Consider the following 27158-nt stretch of genomic DNA (forward strand, 5'->3'; position numbering starts at 1 on the left):
AGCTGTCTTGTGGAGTGATACTCTGAGATCGTGGAAATTGCCTGTTTCTCATAACTTTTTGCCAACTAACTTAACATCTTTGATGATTCTTGTGTGCAGCAATTATTATTGTGGTGTTTGCTGAATAGTGATTTTCTAGTTCCTTCTACTTTTATTAATTGGGATTCTACTATAAGGAAGAGCTATCCTTTTCCCTAACTTTATTTATTTTGTCAGTTATTTATATTATTGTGGAGTTGTGGATATTACTATAATTTTTTTACTTTTTTGCTCAAATTACCCCAAATTTGGCCATTGGGAGCTCTTTGAAGTTAGCCACTCTGTCCTTTCAATATGCCCCCATCATTTTTCTTTGTTTTCTAGCAGTGTAAGATGTTCTAGGCTTGTATTTTCCCTGCCCCAGCCATGAAATCAGCCATGTCCCTAAGGAGCCTGCTTCCTTTTATTGGAGAATAGTACTAGAAACTAAGACCTGGGTTCTAGATGTGCTCATTGCTCCTGAGGGATCTTTGCTTTTGGCCCTTTCAGTGGACAGAGCTAGGAAATACATGTATGCATATATACACATGCATACACATATATGTACATCTGTATAAGTCCTATGTGCGTTTATCTGTATATATTAAAAATCATGAGTTTATAGTGATACCTTTGATTTTAGTCAAGTACCACAGTGTTCATTCTAGCCTCACCCATTCCTTAGTTTTAACTTTTTTCTACAACAGTGAGAAACTTGGCTCTTATGATACACAGTATATCTACTTACTTGCTTAATCATAAATGAACATAAAGTGCTTTCTAAATTGCTCACCTATTTAAACCTATTGATTAGAATTTATTTTTTAATTTCCTCAAGAAAGGTCCATGTGAACAATTTTCCTTGAGGTCCTGTATGGTCAAAAATGTTATCTTCTGCCTTTATACTTTGCTTGGGTATCGAAACCTTCAGTCACATTTTCTTTTTTGTGTGTTTGGTGGTGCTGTTGCTGAAGCTAGCCAGATGACCTTTCATGTTTCTCACTTCTTGCTTTAAGGAATTCGCATTTTGCCTGGTTGCCCAAATGATTCTTTTTCTGTCTTTAAAGCCTAGTAATTTTGCTATAATATGTTTTGATTTAAACCATTGTGGGTCATTTTTCCCTGGCTCATAACGTGTTCTTTAGGTATATAGATTGTCTTCGTTTCATGAAAGAACTTTTGAATGATTATTTCTTTATTGTGAAAATTTTAAGACATACAACAATGTTGAAAGAGTTTTACAGTAAACACCTGTATACATACCACCTAGAGTTTACTATTAAGGTTTTAGTATTTTCATTTATCACATCTCTATTTACCTATCCATCCTTTATCCATCATTAATCCATTTTATTGGTGTAGCTCCTTTCATGAAGTGTCTTCAAATCTCTCGCCCACGTTCAAAAATTAGATGGTCATTGTTTTCCATTATCAGAGTTCTTTGTGTATGCTGGATACTATTCCTTTGTCAGGTATGTATTTTGTGAATATTTTCTCTCCATCTGTGCAAGTCTGTTTATTTTTTTCACATTTTCTGGGTGAGCAGAAGTTTTTAATTTTGATGAAGTCTAATTTATCAATATTTTCTTTTATAATTATTGCTCTCCATGACCTAGGAAATAAGAAACCCTTGCTCACCCCCAAATCATTAAGATTTTCTCCTCTGAAAACTTTATGTTTTAACTTTAAATTAGGTCGATGTTCTGTCTTAATTTTTGTTATGGTGTGAGATAGTGTAAAGTTCATTGTTTTTCATATGGATATCCATTTATTCCAGTACCAGTTATTGAAAACATGTTTCCCCATTGAATTACTTTGATGCTTTTGTTGAAAATGCAGAGACCATATAAGTGTGGGTCTTTTTTTTCTATTCTGTTTCATTGATCTGTAGTAGGGTTGATCCTTATGCAAATACCTCACTATCTTGATTATTATAGCTTTGAATTAAGTGTTGAAGTCAGATAGGATTAAGTTCTCCGATTTTATTTTCAAGATTGCTTTAGATATTTTAGGTCCTTGTTATTTCCATATACATTTTAGAATCATTATAATGATTTCTAATATCTGGTATTGCTTCATAGTGGCAGCTGCTTCAATTTGGTGTTTTTTTCCTTTAAAATTAATAGGGAAATATTTGGTCACAATTTTTCATTTGTTTTGATACATATATAGTTGATGTACTAATATATCTTTCTGATGTTTTGTTTTTGTTCATAGGTTTTGCTGAATTTCTCCCTTTTTCATATATTTTTGTATAGTTGCTGTGCTTTTTCCTTTTTTATGAATCATCATTGCAGGAAATGGCTTTTTTCCCCTAGGCCACTGGTTTACAGAGGAAGGAGGGGATAGAGAGTATTCCAGACTAGTTGGTTTTTTAATCAAAGACTATGTCTTCATAGCTGCCACAGAGTCCAGCTGTTTCCTGCAAATATAGCTAGTCTGTGCAATTCTTCACATTACCTCCGGTTATGGGAATCAAACTGAATTCCTTTTGAGCTTGAGAATTTGGTTATTAATATTGGTTTTACCAAAAACGGAGTTTTCAGGTTTTGTATCTTTTTCTCATTGGTAATTCTGTTTAATATCAATGCTGTATTCTGAGGTGAACTCTGTATAAGTGGTTTAGTCTTTTCTAGTCAGATAGTTTAGTATGCTTTCAGCCAGGATTTAGTTACATGAATGCTTTGGAACTTTTTTCCACCCAAAGCATCTGAGGAGTACAATAGCCTCAGAAACAGTAGCCCTCTATATTTATGTTTTCTCAAGCTCTAATAATTACCTGTTAGTCATCTTTTTTTAATAAAGGCAAAATAATAGAAGGCGAAAGTAAAACTAAAATGAGGAAGATACTGGAGGAGATTAAAAATATTTTAAAAATCCACTAGACAATAGATTGTGCCTTACCTTGTAGTCTAACATTACACAGGAATTTTTTTTTCTTTTCAAAAAAAATATTTTTTAGTTATGCACACACATGGCTACAGAGTCCAGTAATTCTATGAAGTTTGTTGCACTAAACAGCAGTCTCCTATCTTTATTCTTCCCACTCTGCCCTCCTATTTCCTTTTCTTTTCCCTTCCTTGTTTCCTCTCCCTCTGAGACCTGTTAGATCTTTTAAGCTCTAGTGTGCTGGCCATTGGGTCAAGCAGAAAAACTCCCTGTGATGCTATTCAGTCGATGGTGTTCTTTGATCTTTTCAAAGAACACACTTTTAGTTTTATTGACTCTTATCATTTCTCTATTTTCTGTTTCATTAATTTTTACTCTTTATTATTTCCTTCCTTCTGCTCACTTTTAGTTTGGTTTACTCTTCTTTTTATAGATTTTTAAGGTGAATGTTTAGATTATTGCTTGGAGAGCTTCTTTTCTAAGGTATGTAATTTACAGCTATAAATTTACCTCTAAGCACCACTAAGCACCACTTTAGCTGTATCCCATAAATTTTGATATCAAGTTTTTATTTTCATTCAGATCAAAATATTTTCTAAACCCCCTTGTAATTCTTTCACCCATGGTTTATTTAGAAATATGTTGTTTTAGTTTTTACCTTTTTGTAGATTTTTCAAATTTCCTTCTGTTGTTTGATTTCTAACTCAACTCCATTGTAGTCAGAGAACAGATTTTGTGTGATTTCTGACCTTTTAAATTTATCAATACTTGTTCCTGGACTAGCATATGGTCTATCCTGGACAAAGTTCTCTGTGTGCTTAAAAAGTGTGCATTCTGCTGTTGTCGAGAGTCGTGTTTTGTAGATGCCTGTTAGGCCTGATTGGTTGATAGTGGTGTTCAAGTCTTCTATAGACTTGCTGATTATCTGTCTAGTTGATAGTTATTTCTATTCTTGATTTTAAATCACAGATTACTGTATTGGTGCATCAGTAGTATTTTTCATCTGTAATTTTTTAGCAGCTAGATTTTAGATGTTTACTTATACATTGGTTATAAATCATACAAATACCAATTGGGAAGAAATTGTATATATACAATATCCTGTAAAATTTCCTTATAATTGAACAAATTTTACTGAAACAGTGGTAAGTGCTAGGCATATCCTTGAATAAAATAAAACTTCTGCCCATGAAACTTACATTATAGAGAAAGACAGATAAAAAACAAATATGTAATATGTTAGATGGTAGTGAGTACTGTGGAGAATAAATCAGAGTAAATAGGAAAGGGAGTATGGGTTTGCCAGGGGATGGTTAATCAGAGTGGTTTATTAGACCTATGGCCTCTACCTGCCTCTCCCCAACTCTTGAATGTTGGCAATTAAGTCAGGCAGTCTCTGAGATCTTGGGGCTTGCTTGCTTTAAGTTATGAGAGGACTTTTTCCTGAAATCTTTTTTAAAGGCATGTGGAGACTTTTTAAAAGGTAATATCGTCCCATTCTGAGAATGTGTCTGTGAATCTAAAACTGGGGTATGTATATTCTAGGGGTGTGTGAACGGTGTGCTTGGGATAGGTGGGAAGGAAAGTGAGCATACATAGCAGAAGAAGAAAGAGCATTTTTTCCCCAGAGAATCGAGTGTTCGTCATGGTTAAGTAAAATTAAATATTTTTATATTAAAACTAAGAGATATTATTGATACATACTGCAACATAGATGAACCTTGAAGACATTATGCTCAGTGAAAGAAGCCAGTCGCAAAGGACCACATATTATATGTTTGCAGTTATATAAAATGTCCAGAATATAAAATTCTATAGAGACAGAAAGTAGATTAGCGGTTGCCTAGGGCTGGGGGCAAAGACGTATTAACGGCTGATGGCTAAGGGGTGCAGAGTTTCTTTTGGGAGTGATGAAAGTGATCTAAAATTGAATGAGATGATGGCTGCACAACTCTGACTTTAGATAGGTGAATTGTATGTTATGTGAATCACACACAAACTAAGAGAGAGAAAAAAGTTAAATGTAAAAATTAAGCATTTCACATTGTGCATACGGAACTGTGAGAGTACAAAGTCATGTAGCTTCTCTTAGGCATATATAAGGAAAGTTTAAGAAGCATAAAAGTGGGTTCAAATAAGCCACTAATATTGAAACAATTTACCAACATATACCCATATACACATAAACAATTCATCCACATGTATACTTAAGAATCAGTTTTACCAGTAGTGTATAAATTAATTGAAATGATAATAGTAAATTCCAATCTTGTTATTATAAATTAATGATTTCTGACGTCCCATTTGAAAAGAAATACATCTTTGTGAAATGTCATGGCAGTCAGGAAACTGCAACAAAGTTAGTTGATTTCAGGGAAATGTTTAATTAAAATCAGTCAACACATGAAATAACATGTCACTTTTGAATATTCTTTTGTGTTCTGTAATACTGCAAAGACAAAATATGTGAAAGAAATCTCAGCGAAAAAATACTTTTTAAAATAGATTATAGAAATTTATTTCTAATGGTCCAAAGAGTAAAGCAGAAAGTTAGAGGCAAACTCCTATGAAAGATAAATGTTGCAAATGTCAGAGACTTGAGGCTGCTGTAAAACAGTTACCCAGATGAAAAGAAGGAATTTTAAGCACCAGATCAAAAGAGAACATAAAATTAAAAGGACTAAATTTTAAATAACTTGAAGGAAGTTAAACATTGGTTTTAAAAAATATCTCTTATACGTACATTTCCTGTCTTCTTTCTAGTCATTTCATTCCACAAATATTTACTTGGTGCCTACACCATAAGCTGGGAGATATATATATATATATAATGTCCATATTGTCAAGCTCTGAGTATAGATTAATAAATAAAATAGACAAGATCTCTCCCTTGTGAAATTTAAAACTAATGTAAAATGCAGTCCATAAAAAACCAAAATAGTGAATATAAAATATAGATATAAATAACTGAATATTTAGTAAGTGCTATGAAAATAGTATGCAATAAAAAAGAAAAACAGCGATGACTCCCCCTCCTCCCCTCCAAGGAAGATGCGCACTGAGCTAACGTCTGTGGCAAATCTTCCTCTGTTTTGTATGTGGGCTGCCACCACAGCATGGCCACCAACCAGCAGTGTAGGTCCACACCTGAGGACTGACCCTGGGCCGCTGGAGCAGAGCACACTGAACTTAAGCACTAGGCCACCAGGGCTGGCCCCCAGAGGTGACTTTTTAAATAGGATAGTCAGAGAAAGTCTCTCTGAAGACTTGACATTTAAGCCTAAATCTGATATGTATTTCTATTCAAATCTACAAAAATAAAACACTAAAAAGGAATATTGTAAGTTAATCGGTATGTTAGAGCTTTGTCTCTGCCCACACATGGGGTGTGTTTAAGATAATACGCTGAAGTATATGATACTGTAAAATTTTCTACTTTTGATCTATTTTAGGGTGTATAATATGCTATCAATAATACACATGTAATTTGTAAATATAGTATATATGTACAAATTGGGAACACATGATCAATGGGATGCTGAGCAGGAAAGCTTAGATCACACTGCTGTCCTGGACGAGTCCTGATGAGACAGAGAGGTTGAATTAGCCAGACAGCCCATAGGTAGTCTCTGGAAAGAGGCCATAAAAATAAAGATGGTAGCCACCCCCACTGATGGTTACCTTCTAAATAACCTCTTATGACTTTATATCGTTGAGTTGATAACATTGTTCAAGTCTTCTCTATCCTTACTCATTTTCTGTTTTCCCATTCTGTCAAGTACTGAAAGATTACGCTTGAAATCTCAAAGATTGTGAAAGGCCAGTTTTACACGTTTAACTTTCTTCAGAGGAGTCCCAGAACAATCCCCTTAGCAGATACCAGAAAGGATTGATTCTGTTGTATGAGTGACACCAATTCCAGTCATTTAAGCGAATCCTTTGCTAGTCATGTCAGTTAGCATTTAACATAAGAATTATATGTGGTATTAGATATGGATCACTTGTGTTTTATAAATTTTATTACAGATTATGTAATCTACGTTCACATAAGCTGCTTCTTCCTGGCCCCCCTCTTGGACAGCCTTCTGGGGATAGGGAGCTGGTCTTGGTCATCTTTCTATTCCTGTTTCCTTGGATAGGCACATCGCTAGCCCTCAATAAATGTTTATCAAATTGAGTTTCAGGTTGTTGCTAAACTCATTGAAGTTTATATAATATAAACCTGGCTTGATCATATTCTCCAAAACTGTAGCCTGGTGAGTGGTAAGATACTCATTGGTTAAACTTGTGGATAGCAATTTATTCAGAAAGAGATCACTAACGTTTGGGTTTATGTAGGGGAAGTAGAGGGTTTTGAGCTGTGTGCCAGTTGTATCTCCATGGTTCTTTGTTAAGAGTTTGAAGGATGTGGTCTTAATAAGGTGTCTCACTCCTAAGCCTTTTAAATTTAATAATAAAAGTAGAAATTACTTTCAGTTAACATAAAGTTAAAATACTTTTCCAGAAAACCTCTTATAAAACAACTTTTCTAATTCAATAGTTCTGTAATTTTGGGGTTAAGTTTTATCTTCTCAGCTTTTAAGCTTTATCTTTTTTTAAATTGTGGTAACATTGATTTATAACATATAAATTTCAGGTGTACGTTATTATATTTCGATTCCTATGTAAATTACATCATGTTTACCACTCAAAGACTAATTACAGCCCATCACCACATATGTGCCTAATCACCCCTTTCGCCCTCTTCCCACCTCTCTTCCCCTCTGGTAACCACCAATCCAATCTCTGTCTCTGTGTGACTGTTTGTCATTATTTTTATCTTCTACTTATGAGTGAGATCATACAGCATTTGACTTCCTCCCTCTGACTTATTTTGCTTAAGCTTTATCTTTTTTATCTTTGTTTTCCTCAAGTATTAAGTGTTTTGGCAGTCTTTATAATATGGATCGTATTTGATGTATCATTGATTCCATTTAACAATTGAGCATTTTGATATAAACTGTCATTGTATTTAAAATTGAAAGGGAGTATTTGATCTTCACTCGTGTGTAATTTAAAAGTACAGAGGTCTGATCAACGTTTATTTCTAACTGTGGTTAAAATGCTCTGGACATGGGTTCTCATTATCAGCCTAATAATAATAATATAGAATAATAACAGAGCTTTTTATTACATGGTTTTGTCATTTAATGCCATAGGCTCTGAGGTATTATTTTTTCCCACCTTGTTTAAAAAAATAGGATAGGAAACTGAGTCTCAGAGCAGTGACCTATTTTAGATTGTACAGGCCAGTAGCTACAGAGGCAAATCTTGAACCTAGGTTATATGATTCCAAGTGGAAAAATCTTTCCCTGTGGCATTCTGTATCTGTTATTTATTCATGAATTAGAGTTTGGATGTTTCAGAGGAAGTAGAAATAGTTTTTGTGCTCAAGTTTTTCTATTGAATTGAACATAGACAACTGAAAATAATAAAAACTTGCAAATCTGCTTATTGCCTTAGTAAGTACTCAATGATATATATTAGTACAGCAAAAATACAGAAATGTACATCCCATAAATTGTCTCAAAATTTAATGTGATGTTTTCAGTGAATGTTTTAATCATGTATTTAATTTTGAGTTCAGTATTAAAAATTAAATAAAAATATAAAAGCATGAATGTAGATACAATGTTTTTTTTATTTCCCAGACAGATACTGATTATGTACACAGTGTTGTAGCCAACCTGGAGAAAGAGTAAGTTCTTCTTAATTATGGAAATGAAAATATTTTAGTTACTATTGTCTTTTGGCTTTTTGCCAAAAGAAAATGCCTTCTTTTATAGTTCATTTCTCTGTGGAGTTCACAGATAGGGCCATCTATCATTGGTCTTTTACATTGTCATAAAGTGAGTGCATATATATCCAGTTATCTGATGGGATAAATTTGTGTATTTCATTAAGAAAAGACTTGAATGTCATATGTAGGTAGCACCATCACATAACAGTGTTTAATCCTGGAGACAGTGGATATAGAGAGACATATGAGATTACTTAAATCCTTCACTCTCTGTTTACCAAGAAAAAAAATTTCTGCTGTCAGGGCAGATAGTTGCATAGCACTTTCAAACCTCAAGGCTAAACTATGTTTAAATCTTTTATTCTATTCTGCAAAGATTGTGTAACAATTTACTCTGAGCAAGGCACATTGTAGGTAACAGATGGAAAGCTTAGTAAGTTTCGGGTAGCATTAGTTAATATTGCCTTCATAGTTTTAATAGTGATGTCATAAAAATTAGTCTTGATATGGGTTTCTTCATTGAATTGTATCTGTTTTTGCCCCCAAAAGATATATCTTCTCCTTACAAAGAAAACTAAAAGAGAAATAACAATTATTTGCCGAGTCTGGATTTAAAATAATGTGGCTCTATCTTTGTCTATCAAAAAGCTAAAACAAGGGGGCCAGCCGCATGGCTGAGTGGTCAAGTTCGTGTGCTCCACTTCGGTGGCCCAAGGTTCGCTGGTTCAGATCCTGGGGCGACCTACACACCACTCGTCAAGCCATGCTGTCGCAGCATCCCACATAGAAGAACTAGAAAGACTTACAACTAGGCTGTACAACTATGTACTGGGGCTTTTAGGGGGTGGGGGGGAGAGGAAGATTGGCAACAGATATTAGCTCAGGGACAATCGTCCTCACCAAAAAGGAAAAAAAAGATTCCCAGCCATGAGGAGGATGGCAAGAAAGCTAAAACAAGGATTTTAAAAATATATGCATAGTTCAGGGTTAAATTGTGCATTTGTTAGATTTTCCTTCAAGTGCTCAATTTCTTGGCAGCCTTTTCTATAAGCACTGTTTAGCATAGACTTCTTAAATATAGGAACAGGGCAATCATTGTCGCTCCTGCGTGGGCAGGCCTGTGGGGCTGATGCAGTAATTCTCCGATTCCCTTTTCCTCAGTGTGCAGGAAAAGCAAGCCCAGAAGAAAGTGCAGTGCATCGCTAAGAGCGTTTGTGTGAAGGCAGGTTGTCGCACGAACACCTTGTGGAGATTTGCAAAAAGGAAATAAGGGAGAATGCAAATGTGAAAGAAATTACATTTGAGTCAGTAAAGACTGATTGAAACAACTTTAGAACAGAGTGTCTGAACCTTGGCACTAGTGACATTTTGTGCTAGATAACTCTTTATTGTGAGGACTGTCCTATGCTTGTAGGCTGTGTACGCAGCATCCCTGGTGTGTGCCCACTAGATGTCAGTGGCACTGCCCCCAGTTATGACGGTCAGACGTCTCCAGACACTGTTCAGTGTACCCTCAGGTGAAAGGGTCACGCCCAGTTGAGAAACACCAGTTTACAATGACATATAGTCTGTAACCTACAAATAAACCTTCCTGAAAATTGAAGAACTTTGACTTTTGCATGAATATATGTATATAGGTACACACACATGTATTAGTTTGTTTTTCTTCATGTCTCTATTTTCTGTGACCCCTTGATTTGATTTTTTAAAATTCTGATACTATTTGGGAATGTAATACCTACTGTTGGCCTGGGATTTCTATGCTACTCGAAGGATAGTGCCATTTTACACTGTTTTTTAGGCATTATTTTTAAAGAAACCTTGTGCTATTGGAAAAACCTGTATTTTCTGACAAATAAAATCAGTGATGAGCTACCTTACTGAACACACTGTGACCATAAAAGTATATCTTACTGATGTGTATTATGTTAAACACAGTAAGTTGAGCATTAAGATAAATAAAGTCCCACAGAACTTAAATAACTCAGCTAACCTTTCTCATGATAGGTTTTCTAAAGAAATCAGTTCTGGCTTGGTGGAAGTAATATCACCTCCTGAGAGCTATTACCCTGACCTGACAAACTTAAAGGAGACGTTTGGAGACTCTAAAGAAAGAGTAAGGTGAGGTTGTGTTGTTTAAAATCCCCCACCCTTGTAAGTGTAATAGATAATAAATGTAGTTCTTGTTTATCGAAGGTTAATACATTTCAGGATTGAGCTAATTAGTGAGAGCTAACAACTTTTGGTTATTTTATTGGAAATTTTACGGAGTCTCAGATGACAGGTTGAATTTGGTAAACTTAACAACTTTTGTAACTGTGCTGCTCTCTGATGTTAGAACTTTTCTTAAGAGTATATTCAGTATAACACAAAACTTAGTCCAGATAGAAATCTGATGTCTGCATGCAACATAAATGAGAATTGGTTCAATAAAAGTAATAAAAACAGTAATACTGTTCTGCAAAATTATATTGCAGTAGTGTAATTAGTCAATTGGATTTATTCATCTCTGGATCTCTAAAATTAGAGGGCTTAACTTTCATTGTGTTGTTATTAAAAACAAAATAATTTAAGAGATATTGGCATTAGTTTTGGATTTTCTATAACCGGAAAAGAGGAAAAAAATAGTATTTGGGGAAGAGATTTATTGTATTTCTTGAGTTGTTAATTTGTCCCAGAGACAGATATGTTCACACAGTTCGTTAATTGCGTCTCAATAAATATGTTTTTATTTAAAAAATGTTTTGGGTTGAATTTGGTAAAAAATTCTAGATAATCTCATTAAATTCAGAACAGGTTGTGAGGTATATTCTGGAGAAGTTTACTTAGTATGATTCAAAGCTTCGATTTTATTGTTTTTTTAACCTGGCTTTTGGAACCACTTCTCTTGTTCAACATCAGTTGCCAGTTTATCCCTATGATAAACTGTCAGTGTGTTTCTGTAGGCTACCAAGAATTTGCTGAAAGGACTTAATATTGTCAATTTTAATATGATATTTGGGGTTTTTAAGCATTTAGTACATATTTGTTAATCTCTGCCTGTATGCAAAACATAGTCCTAAGCACCAGAGCAGTGATTCCCCAAAGTGTAATTTTCGAAGCCCTAGTTCCATTAAGATGTTACTGAAAAAAGGGCCTGTGGTCAAGGAAGTTTGGTAAATATTAGATTAAAAACTTTTTTCAACAAATATGTTTACTGCTGGATATTTCAGTGCCTCTAATATACTAATATGTAACCAGAAAGGAATATATGTGCTTCCCAAACTTACTTGACCTTAGACTTCTTTTTCCTTCAGGACGTCTTGAGGATTAGTGTTTTGAGGGAATACATTTTGATAAAGGCTTCATTAGAGAAAAGTGAATTCTCTTTCATTCTCTCTTAGGTGGGTATATCATGTATGTGTATCTATCTATATCATATATCTGTATATATATCATACATATACATCATGTATGTATAAAATATATATTGTGTATATATAACATATATATAATATATATTATAAAATATTATACATCTTATCTTATTTTGTTAAATTTGAGTCTGATTCCTGACTTATTTTTGAAAATTTTTATTTCAGATGGAGAACAAAGCAAAACCTAGATTATTGTTTTCTAATGATGTATGCTCAAGAAAAGGGCGTATATTACCTTCAGGTAAGTGTGGTTTTTCATTTAATGTTTTTCATGTTTTTAAAGAAAAAGTAATATCAATGGTATATTTTCAGTAAAATAGGAAGTTTTGAAAGCATAAACCGTCTGAGATCTGTGACATAACAGTGTATCAGAAAGGAGAAGAGTCTGTCATAATCATTGGAAACATGGTCTCTGCTCTTCCATCCTCTGGGTTAGCACAAACTCGGGCTCTCCACTTAGTGGTGTGACATTGGACAGGGCACTCATCTCCTCCTTCCTTTTCTCCCATCCCTCCATCTTCTCTCTCATCCCCCTCTCTCCTCGGTTAAAAAGAACCTTAAGATTTAATTATTTGGCAAATTTTACAGAAGGATTTCCATATAAGTTTTTAGTGGTCTTATGGTAGGCTTGTTTGTTGTATGCCACCATACATTTACATTTATACTGAAGATAGTAAAACTGACATTTCATTCTAATAGTCCAACTTTTAGCAGCATGGCTCAAAAAATAAGTCTTTAATGATACAGATTTTAAGTTAGTCAGGTAGTCAGATAGGCAACAACTTCAATAATTTTAGGAAGCTCTTGTTTCTTCCAAATCTCATTTTCATTAATGATGTAAGCTTGAATTTCACAATTGGAATTTCATTTCTTTAACCAAAGTTCTTTATCCCTTGTTCAAAATGCGGATACTCCTGAGAGGTATAGCACAGTAAGCCTGTCGGTTATTTTTTTCAGTATAAAAGGTTTATTAGATCTTTTCCTGAGAGGATGTTTTGATGAGAGTGGCAAGAAGAGGCTCTGGGTCCCCAAATCAGAAAGGAAATGGTTGGGCAGCTGCTGGCAGGGCTTGAGGCGGGGAGGAAAGAAGGAAAAAAGCCTGGCATCATGTAGGAAGGCAGACCTATTAAGGAGAGACTTTGTCTCCTTTGACATTTTACCTGGGGCCAGCTGCATTCAGGTGTGCACGAGCCCTTCCTTGGTTCACAGGATGGGAAATGTGAATGATATAGGGTCAGAATATAACACTGTAACAGTAAACAACAGTTGTGCATATAAAAACACAATATCCTAGATTTGGATGGTACATTTCCTATAAATACCTTAAAGTCTTATTTTAATTTCATCATAATAATTTCAAAACATTTTATTTTAACATATCCCAAATATTAGTATAGTTGAATCTTGCTCTTTGTTCTAGGGCCCATATATAACTATTTACATTATGATCAAGAACTTTATAGAGAGAATTTAAAAGTATAGTTGTATCACTTTTAAAATTTGTTTTAAATTTCCCTCCAAGGAAAGAATTAATGGAACCTCAAAGCTTTTTGGTGGAGTATAGGAAAAGTAAATATTTAGGAAATTAAGGAAAGATGGGGTTAAGAAGGAGAGGATGTTAAGGAGAACTTTCCCCAAGCAGGGTCAGTATATAAGATATTATAACAACAGAAGCAGCTATGAACTAACAGTTATTGCATGCTTACCATGTGTCAGGCATTATTCTTTACAATTTATGCTTTACACATCTTAACTCATTTAATGCAACCATTTTTTACAAGAACATTTTGTACGTACTGTCATATAGCCTGTTTTGATGTCACTTAACATAGTGTAGACACCTTTATATGCCAGTAATTATAGATTGGTACAATTTTTACTCACTTCTTGACGTGATTCAGAGTATTCACGTATCATAATGACTTTATTGTTGGTCGTTTAGATTGTTTCCAACTTCTTAGCTGTTTCAAGGATGAATTCAGTGAACATTATTAAAATTACCCTATTTGCCAAAAAATTATGCCTCAAAAAGAGGGAGTTGCTTCACATTCAAGTCTTTACATAATCTCATATAGAATTCTCTCAGTGAGTTTATTATGATTTATAAAGTATTGGTGGGAAAAACATATTTGCCTGGAAAGTCTTCAGTTTAATGCTAGTTTTGAGTGTTTGTGAAGGATAGAAATCACCTGGGAAATTTGGGGAAAATCATAGTGAGGGGTTAGGAAGCAAAGGATTTTAACCTAGATTTTATGATTGTCCTAGGAATGTGTTGCCTATGTTGGGGGTGTATTACCCAAGACTTCTGAAGAGTACCTTTAAAAAGGCAGTAGAGCCAGGGCTGACTCTGGTCATCAGAGACATAAACAAGGGAAGAAGAAAATGCCACTTGTCCTAGTGCTATGCTTATGGCTTGGAATGAAGTTTCCAGTGACAGCATCATACACAATTTCATAAAGTGCTGTATCACAAATAACTTGGAATTGAAAACAGTGTCTTCTGGAAAACTGTTCGATGATTCAGGCATTTCATGGGTGGTACTGAGTAATTCTTCCTGTATCACATAATGAGGCGCTGTATGTCTGGTTGTCCCACTTTTACTGATGCTGAGATTAATCAGTGGATTTAGTGGTGTCAGCTTCATCTCTCCTTTGTAAACCTCCCCAGCAGCCATTCCTCCTATGATTTCAGGATCCATTGAATATTTACCCCCAGACCAATTATTTCTCTAGAGGTTGCCAAGTGGTAATTTTCTAATTCTGTAATTTCTAATGTTCTTATAAGCTGAATTCTTCTATAGAGAACTTTCCCTCCTTAACTACTTGGTTACCTTGAAAAATAGCTCACAGAGGAAAGGCATGATAAATGTTTGATTTTCTCTTCATCAGTTGTTAAATTTGGAACCCTAGCAATCTCCAGTTGTGGCCATTTTTAAAGTATCGTTATGAACTCATGGATTTTTAAGATATATTTGATTTGCCTCAATCTTTGCAATCATTATTTATGTTGATGCTTACATTGGTACATCATAAGCCAGTGGGAATCTCTTCAAACTGGCTCTTATGTTCTTTACATATAAGTCCAGTAATCTTTGATCACTTCTTTGCTGACTGACACATCTTGCGTATTTCTTATTCCAGATCTAGAATCAGCCATTTCTGTAAAGATCCTGTGCCTTTTGGAAGCATATGCTATTTAGGACACAATCTGAGTGCTTGAGATTGCTATTGCTATTTTGGTGTCCTTGCTTCTAGGCTTTTCAGCAAGGAAAAGAGATTTTACTTTTCAGAGAAAAAAAAAATCACAAGTTTATATTGATATTCCCAGTTGTAATGTAAGATTATAGGGTTTTTATTTAACTTTTTTGAATTTATACATGTATTTCTTTTCTCTTGGTTTTCAATAAAATTATCCTAATGACATATTTCTTTTATTCTATAATATAGACTACAATAGTTTCAAAATAACAATACCAAGATCACTACTAACAGTTAGACTACTGAATGCAGTTTAAATTTTCTTTGTCCTTTTTTTCCTCTTAGATTATAGCCTGTTGTGACTATATAGTCAAAATTCTGTTTGAAAGTCACTTCTAGAGATTCTTTATATGGTGTTACCATGCTGTCAACTTGATATGAAACTAGGTTCATTGTTTCAGTTTGTATTCAGTTTTTAGGATTTTTTTTCCCTTTTTACTTGTAAAAAACATAACATTCCAAAACCAAAACTTATGTAGGGGCCAGCGCTATGGCCAAGTGGTTAAGTTCATGTGCTCCACTTCAGCGGCCCAGGGTTTTGCGGGTATGGATCCTGAGTGTGGACTTAGCATTGCTCATCAAGACATGCTGAGGCAGCATCCCACATAGAGAAACTAGAAGTACCTGCAACTAGGATATTGCAACTGGGGGCTTTGGGGAGAAGAAGAAAAAAAGAACTTGTGTAAAACAAGATACATTCACAGAAGTCTCACTTTTAGGCCTGTCCCCTTTACTGTGTTTCTTCTCTCCCCCATGGGTGACCACCATTAGTTTTTGGTTTCTCCTTATACTTTTAAAAAATTTAAGCAAAAATGTAAATATAACATTCCACCTCTTTCTGATTCTACATTTGCATACTGTAAAAACAATATTGTACATCTTGTTTTTTAGCTTTCCTCTGTAAACTAGCGATCACTAATGAGATATGGGTTAGATTTTTCAAAGAGTCTCTCTTGCCATAACGAAACACTGGTGGCAGAGAAGCATGTATATTCACTAAAATACCTGTACATGAAGGTTCATGGCAGCTTTATTCGTAATTGCCAAAATCTGGAAGCAACCTAAACGTTCTTAAGGAGGCGAATGGTTAAACAAACTGTGGTACATCCATACCATGGAATACTAATAATGAAAAGAAACAAACATCTTGGATCTTAGGAGTATTATGCCAAGTTTAAAAAGCCAGTCTTAAAAAGTTACATACTGTATGATTCCATTTATATAGCATTCTTGAAATGACAAAATTACTCATGTACCACATAATGATGTTTTGGTCAACAATGAACCACATATACAATGGAGGTCCCATAAGATTAATACCATATAACCTAGGTGTGTAGTAGTCTATACCATCTAGATTCATCTAAGGACGCTATGATGTTCGCACAACGACAAAGTTGCCTAATGACACATTTCTTAGGAGTATCACCATCGTTATGTGACGCATGACTGTATAGAGTTAGAGAACAGACTATTGGTTACCAGAGGCTAGGAAGGGAGTGAAAGAGAGAGAGGTGGCTGTGGATACAAAGGGTAGCTTGAGAATCCTTGTGATGGAACTGTTCTGTCTTCTAACTGTAGTGGTAGTCACACAAATCTACACAGGTAAAATTGCACGGAACCAAATACACGTAAACACACACCACTGAATACATGTAGAACTTGGTGAAATTTGAATAAGGTCGATGAATTGTATCAAAGTCAGTTTGCTGATTTTGATATTGTACTGTAGTTAGATGGGAGAATGTTATACTGGGGTAAACTGGGTGAAGGGTGTTTGGGAATCTCTCTATTATTTCTTAGAGCTGCATATGAATCTATAATTATCTTAAAATAAAAAGTTTTTTAACAAGTGAAGTTGTTGGATGAGATGTGAGAGTGGAACAAAGTAATTTTTCTAGTTTAATATAAAAAATGTGAATTTATGTGTGATAACCAAAATTAGTGTACTAAATTTTAAGTAAACATTTGACTATTTCATCTACATCTCTGTATTTTTAAATTAGTCCAAAACTTGTTTTTAAACTTACTTATTGGAAAAACGTGGAATTGCCTGATAATAGGGGTCATCTTTCCTTTGGGTATATACAGGAAGTGTTTAGGTTTGAGCATGGGCATCTCTTTCAGAAAGCAAGGGTGGGTGCCAGTGTAGCGCTATGCTTTGTCTAGTTTTCCCTTCAGCTTCCCTAAAAGCTCTGAGGGCATAAAACATGTCTTTTTGTTCACTGAAATATTCCCAGTGTTTAGTCTAGTGTCTGGAACATAATAGAAGCTCAATAAATATTTGGTGATTCAGTGTCATATCTTTCCAAGTACTACTGTTTCTTCACAGATGGGAAGAAGAAAACGTATGGGACTTAAAGATGTGAAAGATCTAAATACTAAAATAAGTGAAAATTACTTAGTGGGTAACTGGAAATGATAACATGAAATTAAGAAGAGGAAAAGTTTCTTAGGATATTAAAATCATCTTGTGACTTTAAAATTTTATGAAAGGACATTCTGTGGAGGAAGTCTTTGTAGACACTCCTGATCCCTGATCTCTGTCAACTCCCCATGGAGCTGGTAAAAATTCTGAGGGTAGATAACACATGGTGCTGGCAGAGCACATGGGGTTAACTGGCACTCTGTGAATTGCCACAGCATCTTAAGTATTTTGAAGATATCTTATAAATTATAAAAAGGGAACTTTTAGGAATCTATCCTACAGAAATGAAAAACACTAATTGTGTAAGTATAAGCGTATTTATTGCAGCATTTGTTTGCTTTGACAAAAAATGAGAAACAACCTGAATGTCTGCCTATGAGCAGGGAAGAGTTGAGTGAATTGTTATCCATCAATACCGTGGCACAGTATGCATCTACTAAAAAGATCATGTGATTTAAATATATCCTTATTACCATGGAAGGATATTCATGATATATTAAGAGAAAAAAGCCAGTTTCATAATATGATCCTTTTTTAATAAAAATGTAAATGTAGATGGGAACCGTAAGTATGTATGGGCCTGTATGTGCTGTTTGTCCATACAGAAGGTGTCAAATGGATGCACACCCAGCTTTTAACATTGGTGACCTCAGCTAGCAGGGTGGAGTGCAGAGAAGGAAAGCTGCTAGCTTTTTCTTTGACTTTCTTTTTGACTTGGTACATGTATTATGCAAAAAGCAAAACAAATTTAAAAGGCCAACAGAAATTCTTTTCCTTTGAAGAATAAAAAAGATGGTGTAAAATCATGTTGGGCACTATGAAAGGACCAAAAGGGGTAATTCGTGGAGTGGTATTGTTATTTCCCACAGTGAGGGAGTGGGTTAGTTGACTTGCTATGTGCATCTTCCATTTTATTTTCCTCATTTTCTTTTAATACATTTTTTTTATATTTTCATCATTGTTGACCATTGTTTTCTTGATTTTCATTATAAAAGTGTACTTCGGTTTTTCCACAATAAAGAATGTCCTTCTGTTTGAATGTGTCCTTCTCTTTCTGAGTTATTAATATGATTGTTCAACTTCCTTTAGCTTGAAGACGATATTATTGTCAAACAGAATTACTTTAACACTATAAAAAATTTTGCACTTCAACTTTCTTCTGAGGAATGGATGATACTAGAGTTCTCCCAGCTGGGCTTCATTGGTAAGGAAAGTGTCAGATTTCTCTGCTTTTCAGAAATAACTGTGACTCTTGGAGTCTTAAACTAATTGTTTTTTTACCTTAAATTTGTCTTTTTTTCTCTAGAAATGGAGTGCTTTTGAGGAAGTTTAACTTAGGTAAACTTCCATGTATGAAATGATGAAAGTCAATCCCAAGTAGTGTTTGGAGACCTCAGAGATTGTAATGCTTCCTCTAGAGTTCTTGTCTGGCGCCCCCAGTGCCTCCTGTATAGCCCAGTGCTTTTGCAAGGTTGAGGTTCTTTTGAAAAGAATGCAACACTAGCAGTTTTCTAATATGAATTCCTGGTATTTGATGTAGTCCGTGAGGTTCTTGTTCAGTAATTGGTATTCATATGTTGCTTTCAGTGACTAGTCAGGGTGCTCATTTTACAAGTTTTTTTCACTAAAATTCCTAAATTATCCAATTAAAGAGAATATGTTTAAAGTTGAAGAACTGAAGGGAATTTACAGGTTTTAAGAAACACCCAGAGGATAACATTTCACTTCCTGTGGTACTTTAAAACTTTAAGTATTAGAGGCTGGACCTTTGACCTTGTTGATCATTTGTCTCAAAACTTAATTTAATAGTCAAAAAACATCTTTACTTGTGAAGGTTTCAGTGAAGACAGAATTAGGAGTCCTTGTTTTTTGCATTAATTGATTTAGTTAAAAATTTTTACCTACACCTCTTAAGTTTCTTTTTTTATGGGAAGAATCTTAATAAGCATAAAGGAAAAATCTCTGCCTGCTTCCTGACTCCCTTGAGCCAGTAATTGTCGGATAGATTTTGTAACAGAGAAAGTCAGGAGTTCAGTACTTCCTTTTATACCCAGGTGACAACTTGGAGTGTTTAGCTAATGCAGGTTTCTTTGGTTTTGGTAAGACAAGTGGGGATTATTCACAATGATTTATGATCGGAAGCACAGCTTTAATGTATTTGTTGTATAGATTTCTCTTATTTAAGCCATTTGTTGCTTGGTTTCTTTATTACAGCTATTGACTGGGGATATCTTTTCAGGTAAAATGTTTCAAGCACCAGACCTCACTCTGATTGTAGAGTTCATATTTATGTTCTATAAGGAGAAACCCATTGATTGGCTCTTGGACCATATTCTCTGGGTGAAAGTCTGCAACCCGGAAAAAGATGCAGTAAGTTAATTTCTTATGAAGGTAGAAGAAGCTTCTTTTCTATATTTTGTGAAAGTGACTTAAGGGAGCCAGATTTTGTAAAGGAACAATTAAATAGCTAGCTGAAAGAAAACAGTGTTTCACTTAACATTTCAAGTGCTGGCCTTCTTTCGTGAACTGACAAAACTCCTACGCTAGAGAGACTTTTAAATAGCAGAGGAAAATCCTGTAAATGAGTGAAGCCCACTTTTCTTTAAATTGCTGATAAATGTTTATAGTGTCTTCAGGCTCTGGTATGTCCTTCCTGTTGGCTCTAGATGTTGATCATATCCTGTGTGGGGTGTTGTTTCAGTTTTCTTCATATTCTGTGTCAGCTTTCTTTTTTCAAATACTTTGGGGACAATATCAGTTCCCAACACATCTGGAAATAGGGAATAAAATAGAAGTAATATTTTATACGAAAACAGTGGCAAGTCAAAAAAGTACCTTTCAGTGTGTTACTTGCAAGAAACCAATGTTCATACTAATATGCTGACCTTTGGGATGATGGTGGCAAGTAAGTAAATGATGATTTTTGCTTTGATTATTCAAATATCAAGTTATTTCCCTAGAAATCTTATTGTAAAACGTAATTAGCTGTGTTTTCCTTGTCCAATTTGAATTATACCTCTGAAAAGAAAAGTAAATTTTTATTTATTTGGGGTAAGCGTAAATAAAATATGAATGTACACATTCTTAAAAATGAATGTAAATTTTGACATGTAATAACAAGGAAATATTTATTATGAGTGTATGTTATTATAGGGTTGACAACATTCATTCTAACAAACAAACATTTAAATTTTTTTTCTGAGGAAGAATAGCCCTGAGCTAACATCTGTACCAGTCCTCCTCCACTTTTCTATGTGGGTAGCCACCACAGCATGGCTCATGAGTGGTGTAGGTCTGCACCTGGGATCCCAACCCATGAACCCAGGCTGCTGAAGTGGTGCATGCCTAACTTAACCACTATGCCATGGGGCTGGCCCAATAAACATTTAATTTGACTTTGTGACTTTATATTCTCTAGAATAGTTTGATCATCCTACTTGCCAGTTAGTTTTTAGGACACTGTCTTCTGGTGTCTGTAAGCTATCATTGCGTTCTCTTTGTTTTTTAAAAAAATAACCACTTTTTTAGACCAAAACCTGGAATATAGCGAAATAGCAGAGTATCTACTTTCCAACAATGATTGAACATATAAATTGATTTGAACCACTCATTTTTATGATGTAATAAGCCCTTACCCGTATTTTCTTTGTGATTTACAGGAATTTTTATTGTAGGAAACAAAAAATGTCATCTTTTCACTCTTACAATATACTTGCATTTAATTGTCCTGTGCAGTTTTGTCTAATATATGGTTAGGTTCTAAAATGAGCCTGTGAGGTGAAAATCTCTCTAGTAAAAATGAAAACTCTTTACATCATACGTATCTTTTAGTACATAAACCTTTGGACAGTGTTATCTGTTCTTTCACTCTTCCTCAGGCCATGTTTTTCTGTGGCACATAATTCTTCGGTTGCTTCCACTAGGATGTCGAGGGAGCTGTCACCACAGACGTGCTGGCCTCCAGAACAGCATGTCTTTGACAGTGTCTGGGGAATCCCTCAAAGCATTCGTACATTCTCCCAAAGGCTCTGGACCTGTTTTGACTCTTCAGGCCCCAGTGTGTCCATTGCCTATTGGGTGATGGACTCCATCTCAGGCACTGTTCTTTTCTTCTTGCCCTCTCTCTCCTCCACTTTCCCTCTCCCCACGCTTTGCTCTTCCCCTTTGGTCTCCCTCCCTTCCCTTTCCTCTCCCTCTCCTTACACTTGACTAGTTGAATTCGTATAAATAAAATATACTGTTTCATCTCTATTCTAGTGTTAGTAATAATGTTAGTTAGGCAAAACCTCTTGAGAAAAATTAGGCATTTTATCACCCAGTAAATTATTAGAGGTCTTTCAAAGTGGAAATGTCATAAATATGTCTTTTTCAATATGTTCTTAGCTCAAAACGTCTAAAAATCATTGAAAATGAAAAGGGTTTGTGAAAGCATGACAAAATACTCATGACCGTCGTGAAGCACTAACGCACATTGAGAGCCCTCCTGGCGCTGTGGCTTCACACACTGATCAAGTGTGAGGAGAGGTTGTCATCTGAAGTCTGGGCCATGGGCCACTTTGAGTTGAAACATAGGTGTCCCTTAACCGTGCTGAGATAGATTTGTCTGTGGAACATTTAATATCATTTACTTGCTTGTAATCAAGTTATGGCCTCACATTTTCAAATTGCTTTCATGCAACAAAATGTGCCTTTTCTTATTTACAAATTCTTTATTGTATTACCCGATTAAAGATATTTTGTATATTTGAACCAAGCTTCTAGTTTATAGTTTGTGCATTTTAGTATTAAAAGTCAAATCAATATTGATGTATCTTGAAAGAGGATTGAAATTAAATTCTTAACTCTTCCCTTAGATGTGGTTATTTTTAATTTTCACATCATGTTTCTTTATCAAGTACATAGCAAATCTATTAATGCCTCAAAGAGGGCTCCCAAAAAAACGTGACTTGGAATTATGAGATGAAGTGTTTTCTTGTCAATAGTCTTCTCATTTTTTCAGATGAGGATGAGATTTCACTTTATAATGTAATACTAACATGATTTTTTTTTAAATATTTAGAAACATTGTGATAGACAGAAAGCAAATCTGCGAATTCGCTTCAGGCCTTCCCTTTTCCAGCATGTTGGTCTGCATTCTTCACTAACAGGAAAAATTCAGAAACTCACGGTTGGTGATTTTATTTTTCTCATGCACATACAATTTGTTTTTTAGTGTATAATCATTGCTCTTCTTCTTCACTATGAGTAAGCTAAATGTTGTTTAATAGCATTTGTCTTTCCTCCTAGGATAAAGATTACATGAAACCGTTACTTCTTAAAATCCACGTAAACCCACCTGCAGAGGTGTCTACTTCTCTGAAGGTCTACCAAGGACACACACTGGAGAAGACTTACATGGGGGAGGATTTCTTCTGGGCTGTAACTCCAGTAGCTGGGGACTATATCTTGTTTAAATTTGATAAGCCGGTCAATGTAGAAAGGTTGGTATTGAAATATATTTGGTCTTACAATTCAGACTGCTTATTTCATAATGTGATTTAAGATGGAATTTTTTTGTGTGTAATAGATACAAGGAGACAGAGGTCCCAAATGTTGGGTTATAAATTACATTTCCTGCAACTCAGTAATAAAATGGGTGTGTTGTTTTCAGATATAATGTCAGTGTTTAGCTGTTTGATAAATTCTACTGGTATTTCTGAACATATATTTAGTATAGTTTTTTAAATACTTTTATATAGAACTCTCCCTCAAAATCTCAAGTTAGTTTTCGTTTCCTTTTCTAGAATATCCCTTAAGATTTGACTGAGAGCTATTTGGTTACCCAGCACTTTGGTTGATATGATAAATTTCACAGACTATGACTATTTGTGGTCAATGGCTTTGCAAATGCTGGATAATTTTTAGTACACCATGGAGGAATTTACAATCCTTTTATGTTTTTGAGAATTTATATTCATTTTAACATTTAGGACTTTTTCTCCCCGTTTTTCATTTAACAATCATGATTCCTTCAACTTTTCCTCAGTTTTGGGTTTGTTCCCCATACTGTCTGTGGCATACTTAAATGTAATCCCTAGAATAAAATAGAATTTTCTAGCCTGTGGCATGTTACGTTATGTGTTCTTGTGTGAGGGCCATTGGTTTTTAGAATCCGCCAAAAATCATTTGGAATAATTCTGTTTAAGGTAGTCAGAAATAATGTATAGTTATAACGTGATGTTATTAATTTTGTTTTGTGACTCTAAACTGATTCTAAAGAGGAATTTAAGTGTAAAAATGTTTTAAGCAGTGGGAACATCACTGGGAAACATAGAAAAATACTATTGAGTAATATTTTGCACATTTATGAGTATATAATATTTTTATTGTTATTTAATGTTCGCTTTTATACTATATAGTAATAACTTGCACTTTGAGGTATTGTTTACCATACTTAAAGAATCATCATAGTGGGCCAGTCTGGTGGCATAGTGGTTAAGTTCGCGCACTCCCCTTTGGTGGCCTGGTGTTCACACGTTCGGATTCTGGGCGCAGACCTACACACCGCTCATCAAGCCATGCTGTGGTGTTGTCCCCATATACAAAAAGTGGAGGAAGATTGGCACAGATATTAGCTCAGGGACAATCTTCCTCACCACAAACTCACAAAATCATCATAGAATTAGAAACAATGGTTTTCTTTCATGTCATAAACAAGAATAGCCTTAAAGTATATCTGTTGGTTTATTTTTAGTAAATGAAAATAATTCCATCAAAGAATCTGCTAAAGAACTCATATATTGGAGATGAAATTTTTTGACGACAAATACATTTACAATAAACCTCTATAAAGTAATATTTATGTGCCCCTACTGAGGGCTCATTTCTAGTAAAACACAGTTCAAAAACATAGTATATTTGAGTTCATGGATAGACCCACCCTTCCCAGGACTGAGAAAAGGAATCAGTTTTGGATTTCCACAATAGCTTATTTGCTGAGAGGGGAAAAAGCAGAAGTTGTATTTATCAATACAGAAATGGAGAGTTAGGAAAAATATCTTCTGACTCTATAGCATGATATGTGTTCAGTATACAAAAATTTAAGAGTATGAAGAACGAGGGAAAAAAAATGACAACTCCAAAGACACCATTGTGACCATATTGGCACATTTTTTTCTTGATAATTCTATGTACTTTCTGCTTTGAGATCATGGTCTGTATGTAATTTTGTATCTTATATTTTCCTTTATACTCTATCTTAAATGATTCATAAAAATTTTAATGGCTGCACAGTATCCCATATGACTGTGCCGTTGTTTACTTCTTCTAATGTTAAACTTCTTAGGTGGTATTGAGTTTTTCACCAAGGAATCACATAGTGAACAGCTCTGAATCAATCTAAATCCCAGATTATATCATAACATGGGCTCTTTTCTTAAAAGTGGCTTCCCCTGTCCCGTATTTTTGCATCTATAACTGAGATATTGAATACCTCATGGTTGTATGTAGCAGCATTCCAAGTCAAAGAAGCCTTAAAAATAAGTGTGTCTCTCATCTTAAAATGCTGGAAGTAATTTTTGGCATAGCTTAGAAGGAGCTTCTTATTAGGGTCCGCTGACCTGTGTAACATTTGAAAACCAACTCCTCATCTCAGGTGATTTTTTCCCACAAATACCATACTATAACTATATTATAATCATACTGTAAGTGTTACTTGCTGAGTATTAATACGCAAGGTACTTTTTTGTCAGTTCCCAAACTCCTTGATTCGGCTGTGTGAGGTAGATGGCAATATCTACATTGTATAGAGAAACTCAGGCTCCAAAAGTTAATGTAACTTGCTAATGATGAAAATTCTAGTAAATGAGAGACCTAAGATTTGGATCCAGCTCTTTTTGACTCCTAAGCATAAACTTTTAACCATTTAACTTAAGTAAACTTACGTTTTAGGTTTAGATTTAGATATACTTTGTATGCTCTATCTAGTCTCCACCCTCCCCTGTGTAACTTACACACTAGTTTTCAGAGTACGAGACCATCATACCCATACCCAGAGTATTTTAGATTTATCACAGTATATCACATAATCACCATTATTCAAATATTTGTTAATATTGATGAATGGAATTATTCAGATATTTGGAATCGATTAATTTACATTCATTCTACTAATACTAAAATTGTATTGAATAAAACTAGTCTTTGAACTTGCCATGACTTGTGGCTATCCTGGTGAGAATTTTCTCTGATGCAAGATACAGTAGTAATATATAGCTGCTACAATTGTGATTATTCTTGTTAAGAGGATTATATATTTAAAGCAGTGTAAACAGCAACGTAAAACTCATCACTTTTTTATCTGGTAAGTGCATAATTATATTAAGCACCAAACATGCCCCTTCTGACAGCAGAAATTAACACATCGCCTAAGGGCTGCACCCCCTAAGTTTTTAAGTTCCCACAAACTACTCAGAATACATAATGTGCAGTTACTGCAACTTCTCATGTTGTCTGCTTTGTAGCTGAAGTCTTGTTTAGAAAGCTTACCTTGAGGTAGGGCCATCTTCCTGAATCTTCGTGAAGTCTATTCTGACTCATACTTTTATTTTTATGTGTGTCTTTTTAGTTATTTGTTCCATAGTGGCAACCAAGAACATCCAGGAGATATCCTGCTAAACACAACTGTGGAAGTTTTGCCTTTTAAGGTATGACTATTTTTTCCCCTTACTTTTCCTTAAGAACTAATGCCAGCAGACTTGATTTGAGGCTGTTCTTGTTTATGAGGTGAAAGAAAATTCTCATGATTGCAGGACCTCAGTGGTGAGTAATATTAATTATTTTTTGAAATATGGAACACCTAGTATATTGTCCCATTTGCCTTATTCATAGAAAGAGCCTTCATTTTGTTTCCTGTTGGAAAATAACCTAGAAGTTTGTACTAGGAAAATAAATGAATCTTATTTTACTTTAATGTTTACCTGCTGTTTGTATTTTGAGCCCCCAAATACCGTGTGTTTTTAATACCTGTTGATTAATACACAAAATTAATTTATTGCTCTCTAAGGAATGCTTAGATTTCTTTGAAGTTAACTCACAGTTCTTTACTTCTGTATATTTTTAATAGAAAATAGTGTTCTATTAAATTGATTTAAATGTAAAATTAATTAAAATTTAAGTTTTCTGCTCATCAATATATTATATACAGATTGAGATGATGCTTAAAAAAAGAACATTTGTATTGATAAGCCTTTAAGGTTCAAGACTGAGATGACATTTTCTCTTTTTAGAGATAGCTTGGCCACAAATATCACTTTTATGTTTATTAAACATATTAACAACTTAGCTTTGATTTAAATAGAAGTAATTATTTTTAAAATTAATATTTTTGTTCT

At 34.6% G+C, this 27158-nt stretch overlaps 1 protein-coding gene across 7 annotated transcripts in view; it reads left to right on the forward strand.

The window, feature by feature from the left end:
- The window catches only part of MGAT4A (alpha-1,3-mannosyl-glycoprotein 4-beta-N-acetylglucosaminyltransferase A), a 150914-nt gene that overhangs the window by 110401 nt on the left and 13355 nt on the right, over nt 1-27158 (forward strand). For all 7 annotated transcript variants that reach the window (XM_070236127.1, XM_070236126.1, XM_070236125.1 and 4 more), the window contains 8 exons: nt 8598-8644; nt 10694-10807; nt 12268-12343; nt 18877-18991; nt 20027-20157; nt 22847-22954; nt 23074-23267; nt 26393-26471. In XM_070236127.1, the coding sequence (XP_070092228.1) occupies nt 8598-8644; nt 10694-10807; nt 12268-12343; nt 18877-18991; nt 20027-20157; nt 22847-22954; nt 23074-23267; nt 26393-26471 (864 nt within the window). The remainder of the gene's footprint in view (nt 1-8597; nt 8645-10693; nt 10808-12267; nt 12344-18876; nt 18992-20026; nt 20158-22846; nt 22955-23073; nt 23268-26392; nt 26472-27158) is intronic.

The sequence above is a fragment of the Equus caballus genome, chromosome 15, assembly GCF_041296265.1.
Source record: "Equus caballus isolate H_3958 breed thoroughbred chromosome 15, TB-T2T, whole genome shotgun sequence".
Classification (NCBI taxonomy): Eukaryota; Metazoa; Chordata; class Mammalia; order Perissodactyla; family Equidae; genus Equus; species Equus caballus.